Genomic DNA, 12,191 nt, shown 5'->3' with positions numbered 1-12,191 from the left:
TATCTACCCAGAGTTTACCACAGATAATTTCTTGTACACTGTGTTTTTCAGTGTTTTCCTGTGCATATACACTAAAGAATAGAAAATTTAAATCTTATTCTACGTTAAATTTAAGCATTTTCTTCACAATGCCATTTCTGGTACTATAACCTTTTAACTCATAGGAAATTTATTTTGTGACATAAAGGAAAACATAGCAAAGGCCTATCTGTGGTTTTTAAATAATCCAAAATTTTTAAACATCATTTATGTCCTTAGAGCAACTCTTGTAGGCCACAGTTCAACTAACTCATGTCTGGGTTTCACAGATTTTAATCATTCATGAGTCATCTTCATGATTTTTTGTGATATTCACATGTTATCGATATGTTTACTCAGTACTTTGAAGGAGACTCATTTTTATGCTCAAAGATTTCTTTAAAAGAAAATCTTAGGTCACGTTGATAATGGAAAACAAGGATCATTTTCAATAAGTACATAAACAAAAAAACCCAAAGAATGACTATGAGTTTCACATTTAAATATTTAAAAATAGGATACATGTAAATGAATCTATTCAATTATACAAAAGTAGTTGAGTTCTCTGAAAATGAATGAAATATTTTATGATCAATGTGTAAAAAAGGAACAAGTTGGCTTGATTTCACTTCATTAAAGATGAAAATAAGGCTCTGTGTCAACTGCACATTACTCCTTTGTAGCTTTGATCTTAAGTGGGCCTCCCAAGTCTTATGTCACATCAGTCGGAGACATTTTAGGTTTTAGAGGTTGAGTGTATTTTTTTTCTTTTTAATGCACGGCCAAAATCCATAGTAGTTAAAAGTAAATAAATGTTAATTATTGTCATATTTCAAGTCATCTTGCATACCATCAGCAGCATACTTTCTCTACTCAGGGAAACAATTATCTATGCTGTCAAAAGGGAGACTGTGAAACTCAATCATGGCAAAAAGGGTCTACATTTTTTTTCCTTCAAATTCTGAATCCCATGTCCCTCCCCCTTTCCCAGCACACACACATGTTAAAGCCTTCTCTTTCCTTCCACCCAGCCCTACCCTCAAGTGGGAGGCCAGGAGCCCAGTGGAGCTCTGGAAAGATAAGTGGTCAGAGAAATCCTTTTGCAGATTGCTCAGCATTAATAGCAATTCATTATGTATAAATATTTCCTAACATAAAACTAATAATAATACTTATAGTTTTAACATTAGACACTGTAATCTGAAAATATCCTGGAGCTAAGACTCATTTTATGGTATTACTGTTAGATTATTTTCTTTAAGCAAATCCAGTCCTTAGTTTATCTGAGTAAACTTCTAGAGATGTGACATAAGAATAGTGGGACATAGAGTCTTAAAACTTAGTGACATTGCGTCTGCTTTTCACTGAGTCTTCAGACAGAGGATACAGTTTGGTCATGAGGGCAGTAAGGATTATTGTCTCTTCAAACACAAAGAGATAAAGAACTTTAAAAAGTTAACTTTTCTTATTTGAATTACTATACACTCAATGAAGATTATTAGGAAAAATTAGCATTTAGAAGAACAAAACGTAAATCCATTCCTCAGAACCATTGTTAACAAGTAGCTTAACATACTTTTTTTTTTTTTTTTTTTTTTTTTTTTTTTTTTTTTTTTTTGTCTTTTTGCCATTTCTTAGGCCGCTCCCGTGGCATATGGAGATTCCCAGGCTAGGATTCTAATCCAGCTGCAGCCACCGGCCTACACCACAGCCACAGCAACGCAAGATCTGAGCCATGTCTGCAACCTACACCACATCTCATGGCAATGCCCACTGAGCAAGGCCAGGGATCGAACCCGAAACCTCATGGTTCCTAGTTGGATTCGTTAACCACTGAGCCATGATGGGAACTCCTAATGTACTTTTTTTTTTTTTTTTTAAGGAAAAGCTTTAAAAATGTTATATACACAGTGTAAATTTCTGCTTTTTTATTTTCTTTCTGATCTTGGTTTTAATGGATAAATAACATCCAGTAGACATACTTTAGAATACTGTTTTGCTGTCAGTCAGAATATGGTAGTGAGTAGTGAAATTAATTCATGCTTAGTTTTTGCTGTTAAAAGGAATTGAATGGAAAAGAAAATGTATATCACATATATTAAGGCTAAGTTTTGCTTCATAAATTTGTCATTTCATTTCTATAAACACTATGACATATAGTGTGTTTCTAACTGTAGGCTGTGATCAGTTTGCAAGCTACTACATTACATTAATTCCTATCCTCTTGTTCAACACCTGCTTTGTTTCCAATATTTCAGTAGTGCAAGCCTACAGGGAACATTCATGTATGTCAATCATTGCATACAACCCTATGTATCAGCAGCACAGATTTCTAGAAGGGAAATCACTTGGTCACAGGATATGATCTTTTTTGAGCCTCTGAATGCATTTTGCCAAATTACTGGAAACAGTTCTTAAGCAGCAAAGAATCTCAGCCAATTCCTTTTCTGTGAATTTTTCCCCTATTTCTTACTTTTTATCATCGGTTAAGGTAATACATACCCAACAAACTTTTTTAACTGTACAAAAAATATACAGTGAAAAGTAAGTCTCCTTCTCATCTTTGATGCCCAAGTTTCACTCTCCCAGGGAGGCTACCAATACCCATGTATTATCTTTCCAAAGACACTCTCTGCATTAATATAATACGCTATATAGCTATATACATGTAGCTAGACAGAAAACTTATCTCTTGTTTATTTTGTACATGCGTGGGCAGCATATCACAGACAATGATCTGGCTTGGATTTAACCTCCCAAGTGGAGCTGATGAAACTTGAAGGCATAGAGAGCAGACTATTATGTGATTAAAGATTTGCTTCCTGAAGATGGCCCAGAGAAAACCTGACCAGCTTCCCTCATGGCATGTTTATGAACTGTATATCCCAACCTGCCTCATGCAAATTTTGCTCAAATTGCAGAGAAGAACTTGGCTGAATTAAAAGAATCTAACAACATCCTTTTTGAACAGATGAAGAATCTTTATAAAAGACTCTCCAAAGGGAATTTGATTATAATTCAGAAATTACCTCAGGAGAGAGAAGTCACAGCCTGTGTATGATCACTGCTTTCCTATGAAATTATATAAATCTATTAATATAAAAATTAATGCCCAAGGCTGTACTTGGGTTTTACTATAAAATTCCTTTCTTTTTTTTTGTGGCAATTGAACATTACTTTTATGAAATATATGTGATGTAAGTACAGTATGAAATCTTAATAACTCTTTTTCTTTTCTACAGAACTGGCAAGGGAACTGAATTTTTCAGTGGATGAAATCAATCAAATACGTGTGGAAAATCCAAATTCTTTAATTTCTCAAAGCTTCATGTTACTAAAAAAATGGGTCACCAGAGACGGAAAAAATGCTACAAGTACGCTGAAATTATTTTACTTTAACTTACAGAACTGCCTATGTCCATTATTTTAGATATGCCTGTTAATAAAATCAGAGTGATCATAAAGTAAAAGCAAGTTTTTTGAAGTTATACTTGTTTAATTTCATGCTAATATTCTCAACTTTTGTCCTAAGGAAGCTTTTTAGAAAGCAAGTATTAGGAGATTTTTTGCATCTTGTCTGACGTTCTCTCTGAGACCATCAGAAATGAAAACATAATTCTAGCTGTTAAATCATGGGGGGTGGGGTGAGAAACACTGTGAAGTTACTGAAATGGATGTACAGGGGAGGTAGAAAGAGAAGGATAGGATCAAATCATTTTGTCCAGCCTGGTCTGTGATGGCAGAGAGTTCTCCAATTTTGTTGGGTTTTGTATGGCTCAGTTTTGTGGGGGTGGGGGAGGGGCGCTACCCTGTAACAAATGCCAACCCACCGCAGTGTGGAATATGTTATTGTGGGTTTGCCTGTGTCAGCCTGACCTAATGAGTCATTAAAATGCTAAGCAGCAAAATAGAAGGGTGACCTGTTTTGACAGTCCAACAGGACAGGAATGTGTTTAATATTTTATTAGATCCCCTTCAAACTGAGAGGAGTCTAGCTATTTTCAGGCCCATCTGCTCTGCATCTTACAGTGGAATGAATGTTGCTGTCAGCACACACAGCTTCACAAAATGATTCTTAAAAGACCCTAACATTGTCTTCCCTGTAGCGGTGAGCTTTCTGAGCCCTCTGGATAGTGAACGCTGCAGAGCTGGAGTGAGGAGTAACTATTACGCCAGGAGGGCCCTTTGTATGGATGTTGGGATAACTAGAGGAAAATAATGTAATTGGGTTTTCAACCTTTTTTTTTTTCCCCTCCTTTTTCAGCTGATGCCTTAACTTCGGTCTTGACAAAAATTAATCGAATAGATATAGTGACTCTGCTAGAAGGACCAATATTTGATTATGGAAATATTTCAGGCACCAGAAGTTTTGCAGATGAGAACAGTGTTTTCCATGACCCAGTTGATGGTAATTGAATTCAGTGTTCATATTTACTTAATCGTTTGATGAAATTTTAAAGTGAGGTAGGAACAAGGCAGTCGCTCAAAACCAGTGAAATTGTGATTTGCTTGATTTAATTTCTCATTTTCACAGCATTTTCTCTGCCAGCATCCACAAACATATATTATGATAGAACAAACTTGATAAATGTCTCTGTTTTGAAAATACAAATAATGAGGTATAGAGGCATAAATTAACTAAAAGAGTTATTTCAAATATTTTATGACCAAAAGAAAGAAAATTTACTATCTAGAGAATGCTCTGCTTTTATCATTTTTATGTTAACCTAAAAACTCTTTTTCATATATAAGTAAAACCAGATTGTGAGCTGTTATTACAAATTGTTAAGTAAAATGGTTAATTACTGTTCTGAGACCAAGTATTTAAGCATGCACTGAAAGAGTCTAATGTATCATTCAAAAAGGTGATTTAGTTATTTAGCATTATTTTAACTTGATATGCTGCCATTTATTGTTTGGAAAAACCCTACTTGACCCATCATATATAAAAGGTAGCATAATTTCTATTTCAACGAGCATAGATGTTGCTAGTAACACAGTAATTGCTCTTTTACTTTAGCTTAATTTATATAATACTGTCATTTCCCTTTCATTATGTAAATTGGGGCTGTTTTCATCAAAATATTAAGAAAAGTATAACAGGAGTTCCTGTTGTGGTGCAGAGGAAATGAATCTGACTAGAAACTGTGAGGTTGTGGGTTTGATCCCTAGCCTCACTCAGTGGGTTGAGGATCTGGCATTGCCTTGAGCTGTGGTACAGGTCGCAGACTGAGCTCAGATCTGGTGTTGCTGTAGCTGTGGTGTAGACCGGCAGCTATAGCTCCGATTGGACCCTTAGCCTCGGAACCTCCATATGCTGCAGGTGCAGCCCTAAAAAGCAAAAAAAAAAAAAAAAAAAAAAAAGAGAGAGAGAGAGAAAGTATAACAAACACTATATTTTTCAAGATGGTTATCTTCCTTCAAATTTATATGTATTCCTATAATGAATTTTGAGTAAGAAAAAAAAATGTTGACAATATGGAAGAATGAAGTTAAGGATATTTTCCTATTATTTCAAGTTTTGGAAAATATGCTGATTTTTTTTCTATTTTAAATGGCAAACTTAGACTTAAGAATAATCAATAACATAATTCTGCATATGTGACAAAATATCTCAAATTCTTAGAAAGTTTCTGCTTCTTAAAGTCAACAGAATATTTAAAGTGTACCTTCTTATCCTCATAACATAAACATGATAGTAATAATTTCAAAAGCTGTTTCTTTTTAAGTTTATTAATACCATAGAACCTTGGGGAAAAAGCCCTCTTCAAGGCTTTGTCTTATATATGACACCATATATTGGTGACCAGACTCTTTTTGTATAAGATTAAGTGTTAATATCGAATTTTGAATTATTGCCAAGTTATAGAATATATTAATATTATTCATTGGGAAAATTTAAGAAAAGTAGTTTTAATAAAGACCATCAGAAAACAATGGAACGTTTCAATAGAATTGAAGGTTTCATTTAATTTTAACATTTTAAAATCAGAATGTCATTAATTAAATTCACTTGGGAACTTTTGTTGCCACATCTTAAAATTTTATATTTCTTATCTTAAAAATTCTTAGGGAAATTTAGGAATATGTGTGTGAGATAAATTTCACTTGTGCAGATTATAAACCTCAGCTAGTCTTAGCCAGCTTTTCAACAACATTCTGGTTTATGGGTGACCATAACAGAAAAACATTTACTTACTGTAGCAATATGAGTTTGCAAACAAAGTTAAGTCGGTATTTATCTTGGAGTGATGGAAAAATTAGGCTTCAGTTTTGTAGACTGTTAAGTCAGAAAATGTACCCAGTTGCCTTTTTTTTTTTTTCCTGTCTCTCCTCTTTGTTGAACTTTTGTGAAACCTCCTTTCCTCACCATGACCAGACCATTGTTGATGTTTCTCTCTGCTGAAGGATAAAAATACCCCCTTAGTCCATGCAGCAAAGTTTTAAACAAAAGAATTGCTTCCTCTTTCCCCTTTGTGTAGGCTGGTTAATAAACCTCTGTGTTTCATAGCATCATCATAAATATTCAGAGCTCTCTTTGCAGTGGTTTTCCTCCTGTCTCTGTTGTGTATCATTTCTTTTGGCTCTTTGATTCGTGGTTCTCAGTGGACTCCTGTCACCAAGTTCACCAAGACCGCCACACGTACCACAACCCTTTCATCTCTGCCACATTATGACACCTGAAAAGCTTACATGGTGTCGCTTCTGTTTTATGTGCTTTTTAAATCCTTAACATCTTTTTAGATTTTTCCCAGTGCTACTGCTCTAAAATCTAATAGTCATTTCTTTTCAAAGACTAAATTCACTTTTCTTTGCTGTAAATATCACATGAAATAAGTAAGAATTAAGAGTTGGGTGGCATCACTCTTATGTAGAGTTCACTATATGGTGTAAGTTATTAATTATAAAAATCAGTTCCTTGTGGCTTGCTGGATTCAGTCCACCATGGCGTGGATTTTGCATGCTCAAAGTTGAAGGATATTCAGTTGGGCGTGGCATAAATGTATCTTATATAACAACAGCTAACTTTATATTGGATTAAATTTGTGTATTTAAGTTACTGTATTAAAATTACCAACATTGATAGAAACAATTTAAATCTTAATTAGTATCCTATTTTATTGTCATTAGCTCTAGTCTTTGATTTCATTGTATTACATTTAATTGAACTAAACCCATACATTTACCAACGTTATTTGGTAATTCATCATACATTTCATACCTGCTATCATTTAAGTCATTCCATGTGTTTCTGTTTGATGTACTCTAATTCATTCCAGTCAGTCCCAATGTACTGTCTTCCATAGGTCATCCTTCCCTTCAAGTGGAACTGGAAACTCCCACAGGGTTGCACTACCCATCACCCACCCCTTTCCAGCAAGATGATTATTTTAGTGATATCTCTAGCATAGAATCTCCCCTTAGAACCCCCAGTAGACTGAGCGATGGGGTAGTGCCTTCCCAGGGAGACGTAGAGCATTCAGCAGATGGACCTCCGGTCGTAACTGCAGAAGACACATCCTTAGAAGACAGCAAACTTGAAGACTCAATGCCTTTAACAGAAATACCTGAAGCTGTGGCTGTAGATGAGAGCCAGTCGGAGAATGTCTATCTGAGTGAGTATCCTCAATACCTCGGAAGTATGCCCAGGGTCCCAAAAGCTGTTAAGCCAGCAGAGGCATTGAAACAGACTAGAAAAGTAGGAGTCCACTCTGAGCAGCAAGAGAAAGGAAAATCTGGTCCTGATGAGGAGATGACAGAAGAAAAACTCAGATCTCTATTTGAGGACATTCAACTTGAAGAAGGAGTAGACTCTGAGGAGGTGACAGAAGAAAAAGTACAGGCTATTCTTAAACATGTTCAGCAAGCAGAACTGGAAATGTCTTCAATTACAGGTTGGCAGAACGAGACGTCAAGTGGAAACCTAGAGCCCCCTGCTCAAGCTCGGAGAATAACCGGTGGGTTACTTGATCGACTGGATGACAGGTATGGCTCCGGGTCAGAGAAAGCAAAGTGAAACTCAGGTTACATGTTAACAGTTTGTTTTAAATATGTGCTTTTTACCAATTACTTTTTTCCTAAATTACCATTCTAATTTTGGGATAACACTTGCTTTAAAATGTTGATTTGGAGTTCCCGTCGTGGCACAGTGGTTAACAGTCTGACTAGGAACTATGAGGTTTCGGGTTTGGTCCCTGGCCTTGCTCAGTGGGTTAAGGATCCAGCGTTGCCATGAGCTGTGGTGTGGGTTGTAGACGCGGCTTGGATCCTGCGTTGCTGTGGCTGTGGTGTAGGCTGGCAGCTACAGCTCCGATTCGACCCCTAGCCTGGGAACCTCCATATGCCGTGGGAGCGGCTCAAGAAAAGGTAAAAAGACCAAAAAAAAAAAAAAAAAAGTTGGTTCATTCTGCTAATCTGAGGAAGGAAAGTTACATTAAACTCAAATGTAATTCTTAAAACTACTGATACGCTGAAGTAAAATGCAAAAAGCTTTATATATGCTAAAGATATACACATTCTCTTTCAAAAGCTATTCTTTTCTACTTTATTACCTGATGTATGATTCTTTTCACTAGCCAGTAATTAATTAATGCTTATTTAAAACAATGTAACAAATAGAATTCTAAGTCTTTTAGAAATAGGAACATTTCTCTTGTTTCTAACTTCAAACATCAATATGCTTATTACACAAAATTTTAAAATACAGATTTAAAAAAATCAACACAATGCCACCATTTAGCAATAATCACTACAAAAATTTTGGTGGATTTCTTTTACATACATGTTTTTAAATGCAGAGAAGCCAAAAAGTTTTTCAAAAGTGAAAAACACTTAACATTTTATATATCTGTCCTTTTTTCTACATGCAAATTTTATATAATTTGCAACATAGCATATGTATTTCTTTACCCTAAATAATATTGGCATGATAGAAATTTGTTTATAACCAAAATAATTTCCTAATTGTGAATCTGGTTCTTTTTATACTGGCATTCCCCTAGAAAAGTTAGCGTCTTGATGTCCTGCAAACATTGGTTCAAATACCACCACCATTAGGGTTGCACTTTGTGACTTCAGGTTCTAAACTCTTAGAACATCACTGTAATTGGCCTTAAAAACAAGAACACTACTACTTTCATCAAACAGGTTTACAGACTAACAAAGCAAGCATGTAGCATGTCTACCCAATGGCTGGTGCTCATGGTCTCTCAGTAGTAGTTGTCATTATTTTTATTTATGCAAACATCAAACTAAAACATATTTTATTTCAGTGGCCACCAGTGATAACCCTAACCTCAGTTCTTTTTATCTAACTTATTTCATAACCATATTTAATATTTTCATATTGCTGATAAGCTTCTTGCTCAATAAAAATTCCCAAAGAGGGAGTTTCCAACATTTACAAGGAGTTCACAAAACTCTTTTTAAAGAATTCCATCAGTGAATTCTCTGTTCAGCCTACTAAAGAAACTGAAAATTCCTAATCATGAAATAGTACCAACAGACAAGAAATAGTGCTAATTTTGCTGTTTATGTTCAGATATAGTCACATAATCTATAGCTACTTGACAAGAAATTAGATTATAGCTAGGAGTTAGATGTAGTTATTATACAGGGTTTTGACAGTATGTTGGGACTGTTTGTCCTTAAACATATGCAATAGAATATGCTATTAATATTTTTGATAAATGTGTTTAATCTGAATTTGACTTATAAGAATATGTACATACATATACATTATATATAAATATATGTAAAACACTGTACTAGTTATTCCTTTCAGAATTCTGCAGGTAATAAGCAAAGATGCTAAAAACAGCAAAGTATGAAATAAACATCTCTATTGAAACTAGTAAAAGTTCAAAATCCACTTCAGAGAATGTGATGGAAGAGAAAGATTTTTAATAGTTGAAAGGAAAACAGTCCTCACAAGTAGTAGAAGCCACAGGTGAGCCCGTACATACAGCCTGTTCACCAGGGGGAGGCAGTGGAGGTCAGGAGTAGAGCAAGGTGAGAACCCAAGTCAGGTTATTATAGCTGGAAGAGTGTGATGGCAGGACTCACAACTGGAAATACGAAGACTGGAACCCAGGGTTCTTGGTGTGCCGGAGCTCTCCTTATGGGAGTTTTGTTCTTTGTCATCAGTTTTTTTCATGGGCAGGATGAAAGCATTTTGAGATCTCCTCCTCTTTTACATTGGTGGGTCAACTCTGAGTACATCCATGAATCTCTCAGAACTACTTTTTTTTTTTTTTTTTTTTTTTTAGGGCTGCACCTGCAAAAAACATATGGAAGTTCCCAGGCTAGGGGTCGAATTGGAGCTACACCTGCTAGCCTACACCACAGCCACAGCAATGCCAGTTCTGAGCCGCGTCTATGACCTACACTATAGCTCATGGCAACACTGGATCCTTAACTCAGTAAGTGAGGCCAGGGATCGAATCCACATCCTCATGGATACTAGTCAGGTTCGTTAATGCTGAGCCACAATGGGAACTCCGGGATTACTTTTTAAGATAGAGAATCCAATTCAATAAAACAAAAACAAAGACAGCATAGGAGTTCCCTGTGGCTCAGTGGGCTATGGATCTGGTGTTGTCACTGCTGTGGGGCAGGTTCAGTCCCTGGCCCCGGAACTTCCGCATGCTGTGGGCATGGCCAGAAAACAAGGACAGCCTAGCCAGCCAGGTTGGGAGTTGGAGGGCAGGGGATGCCTGGAGCCTGTGTGACATCTCACCCCACAACCACACCTACACCCATGACAGACGCTCATAGTTTGAAATCCAAGAAGCAGATTTTTCATGCTTTTCTATTGTACGTCTGTATAAGTAGTTAAAAACATGGTTGTTAACAATTGAGAGCTTCTGCAGCTCATTTCCAGCCATATATTACCGTTGTAAATGTCCACTTTTTATCTCGCGCAGCCCTGACCAGTGTAGAGATTCCATTACCTCGTATCTCAAAGGGGAACCTGGGAAATTTGAAGCCAATGGAAGCCATGCAGAAGTCACTCCAGAAGCAAAGACGAAATCTTACTTTCCAGAATCCCAAAATGATGTCGGGAAACAGAGTGCAAAGGAAACTCTGAAACCAAAAATACCAGGACCTGGTCGTGTTGATGAACCATCATCATCGCTAGCAGCTTATCAGAAAGCTCTGGAAGAAACCAGCAAGTTTGTAATAGAAGAGCCTAAACCCTGTATGCCTGTCAGTATGAAAAAGATGAGTAGGACTTCTCCTACAGATGGCAAGCCAAGGCTTAACCTCCATGAGGAAGAGGGGTCGAATGGGTCTGAGCAAAAGGTACGGCACCCCATCTCCCACTATGCTGTCATTTAAACTGAAAGTCCTGTGCTTTAGCGGGTCCCCATGGGCCAGTCATTCCATATACCTTAGCATGCATACGCCCATCCCCAAGTCCCAGTCCGCAGGGGACTCTACCCAATATGCTGTGATAATCTATGTGGGAAAAGAATGTGAAAGAGATTGGATGTGTGTACATGAGTCACTTTGTTATACAGCAGAAATTATCACAATATTGTAAATCTACTATGCTTCAGTAAAACTTTAAAAAATGAGGAGTTCCTGTTGTGGCTCAGTAGTTAGTGAATCTGACTAGGAACCATGAGGTTGCGGGTTTGATCTCTGGCCTTGCTCAGTGGGTTAAGGATCCAGCATTGCCGTGAGCTGTGGTGTGGGTTGCAGACGCGGCTTGGATCCCGCATTGCTGTGGCTGTGGCATAGGCCGGTAGCTACAGCTCCCACTGGACCCCTAGCCTGGGAACCTCCATATGCTGCAGGGAGCAGCCCTAGAAAAGGCAAAAAGACAAAAAACAAACAAACAAAAAAAAACCTTTAAAAAATGAAAAAAATTAAAAAACAAACTGAAAGTTCTGACACTTCCATTCTCTCGATGATTCTTGTGGCATTGGGCCTAATGTTTCTTACTATTTCCAAATTACAAACATGTGATTTAAAAATTGTAGAACTCACAATGAGGGTAATGCAAGTACTGAGTAAAACGTATGCCATTGAGTCACGCCTTCATTCAGTGGGCAGAAAAAAGGCATAAACATGTTTTTAGCCATTTTCCAGGAGGGAAAAGAACTACAGAAACGATAAGTAAGTAGCTTATGGTCCAGTATTAATTTCGTCTGGAATTTAGGTTTTCT

General features: G+C 36.7%; 1 protein-coding gene and 1 long non-coding RNA gene across 54 annotated transcripts in view; one reads left to right on the top strand and one right to left on the bottom strand.

Moving 5' to 3' along the window:
• The window catches only part of ANK3 (ankyrin 3), a 777,589-nt gene that overhangs the window by 740,171 nt on the left and 25,227 nt on the right, over positions 1-12,191 (top strand). For 30 of the 53 annotated variants that reach the window (NM_001445066.1, NM_001445067.1, XM_084992838.1 and 27 more), the window contains 5 exon segments: positions 3,261-3,392; positions 4,283-4,426; positions 7,326-7,634; positions 7,914-8,004; positions 10,944-11,322. In NM_001445066.1, the coding sequence (NP_001431995.1) occupies positions 3,261-3,392; positions 4,283-4,426; positions 7,326-7,634; positions 7,914-8,004; positions 10,944-11,322 (1,055 nt within the window). 53 annotated transcript variants of the gene reach the window in all.
• The window catches only part of LOC110256850 (uncharacterized), an 88,774-nt gene continuing 86,666 nt past the window's right edge, over positions 10,084-12,191 (bottom strand). Inside the window, exon 6 of the long non-coding RNA XR_014827964.1 lies at positions 10,084-10,294. This is a non-coding gene — a long non-coding RNA (uncharacterized LOC110256850). The remainder of the gene's footprint in view (positions 10,295-12,191) is intronic.

Source organism: Sus scrofa, chromosome 14, assembly GCF_054392235.1.
Source record: "Sus scrofa isolate SSC_HxYL_T2T_F1_AM1 chromosome 14, Sscrofa_HxYL_maternal_Yorkshire_Landrace_v2.0, whole genome shotgun sequence".
Classification (NCBI taxonomy): domain Eukaryota; kingdom Metazoa; phylum Chordata; class Mammalia; order Artiodactyla; family Suidae; genus Sus; species Sus scrofa.
Note: the sequence above shows the minus strand (reverse complement) of the source record. Positions and strands in the feature narration are given on the sequence as shown.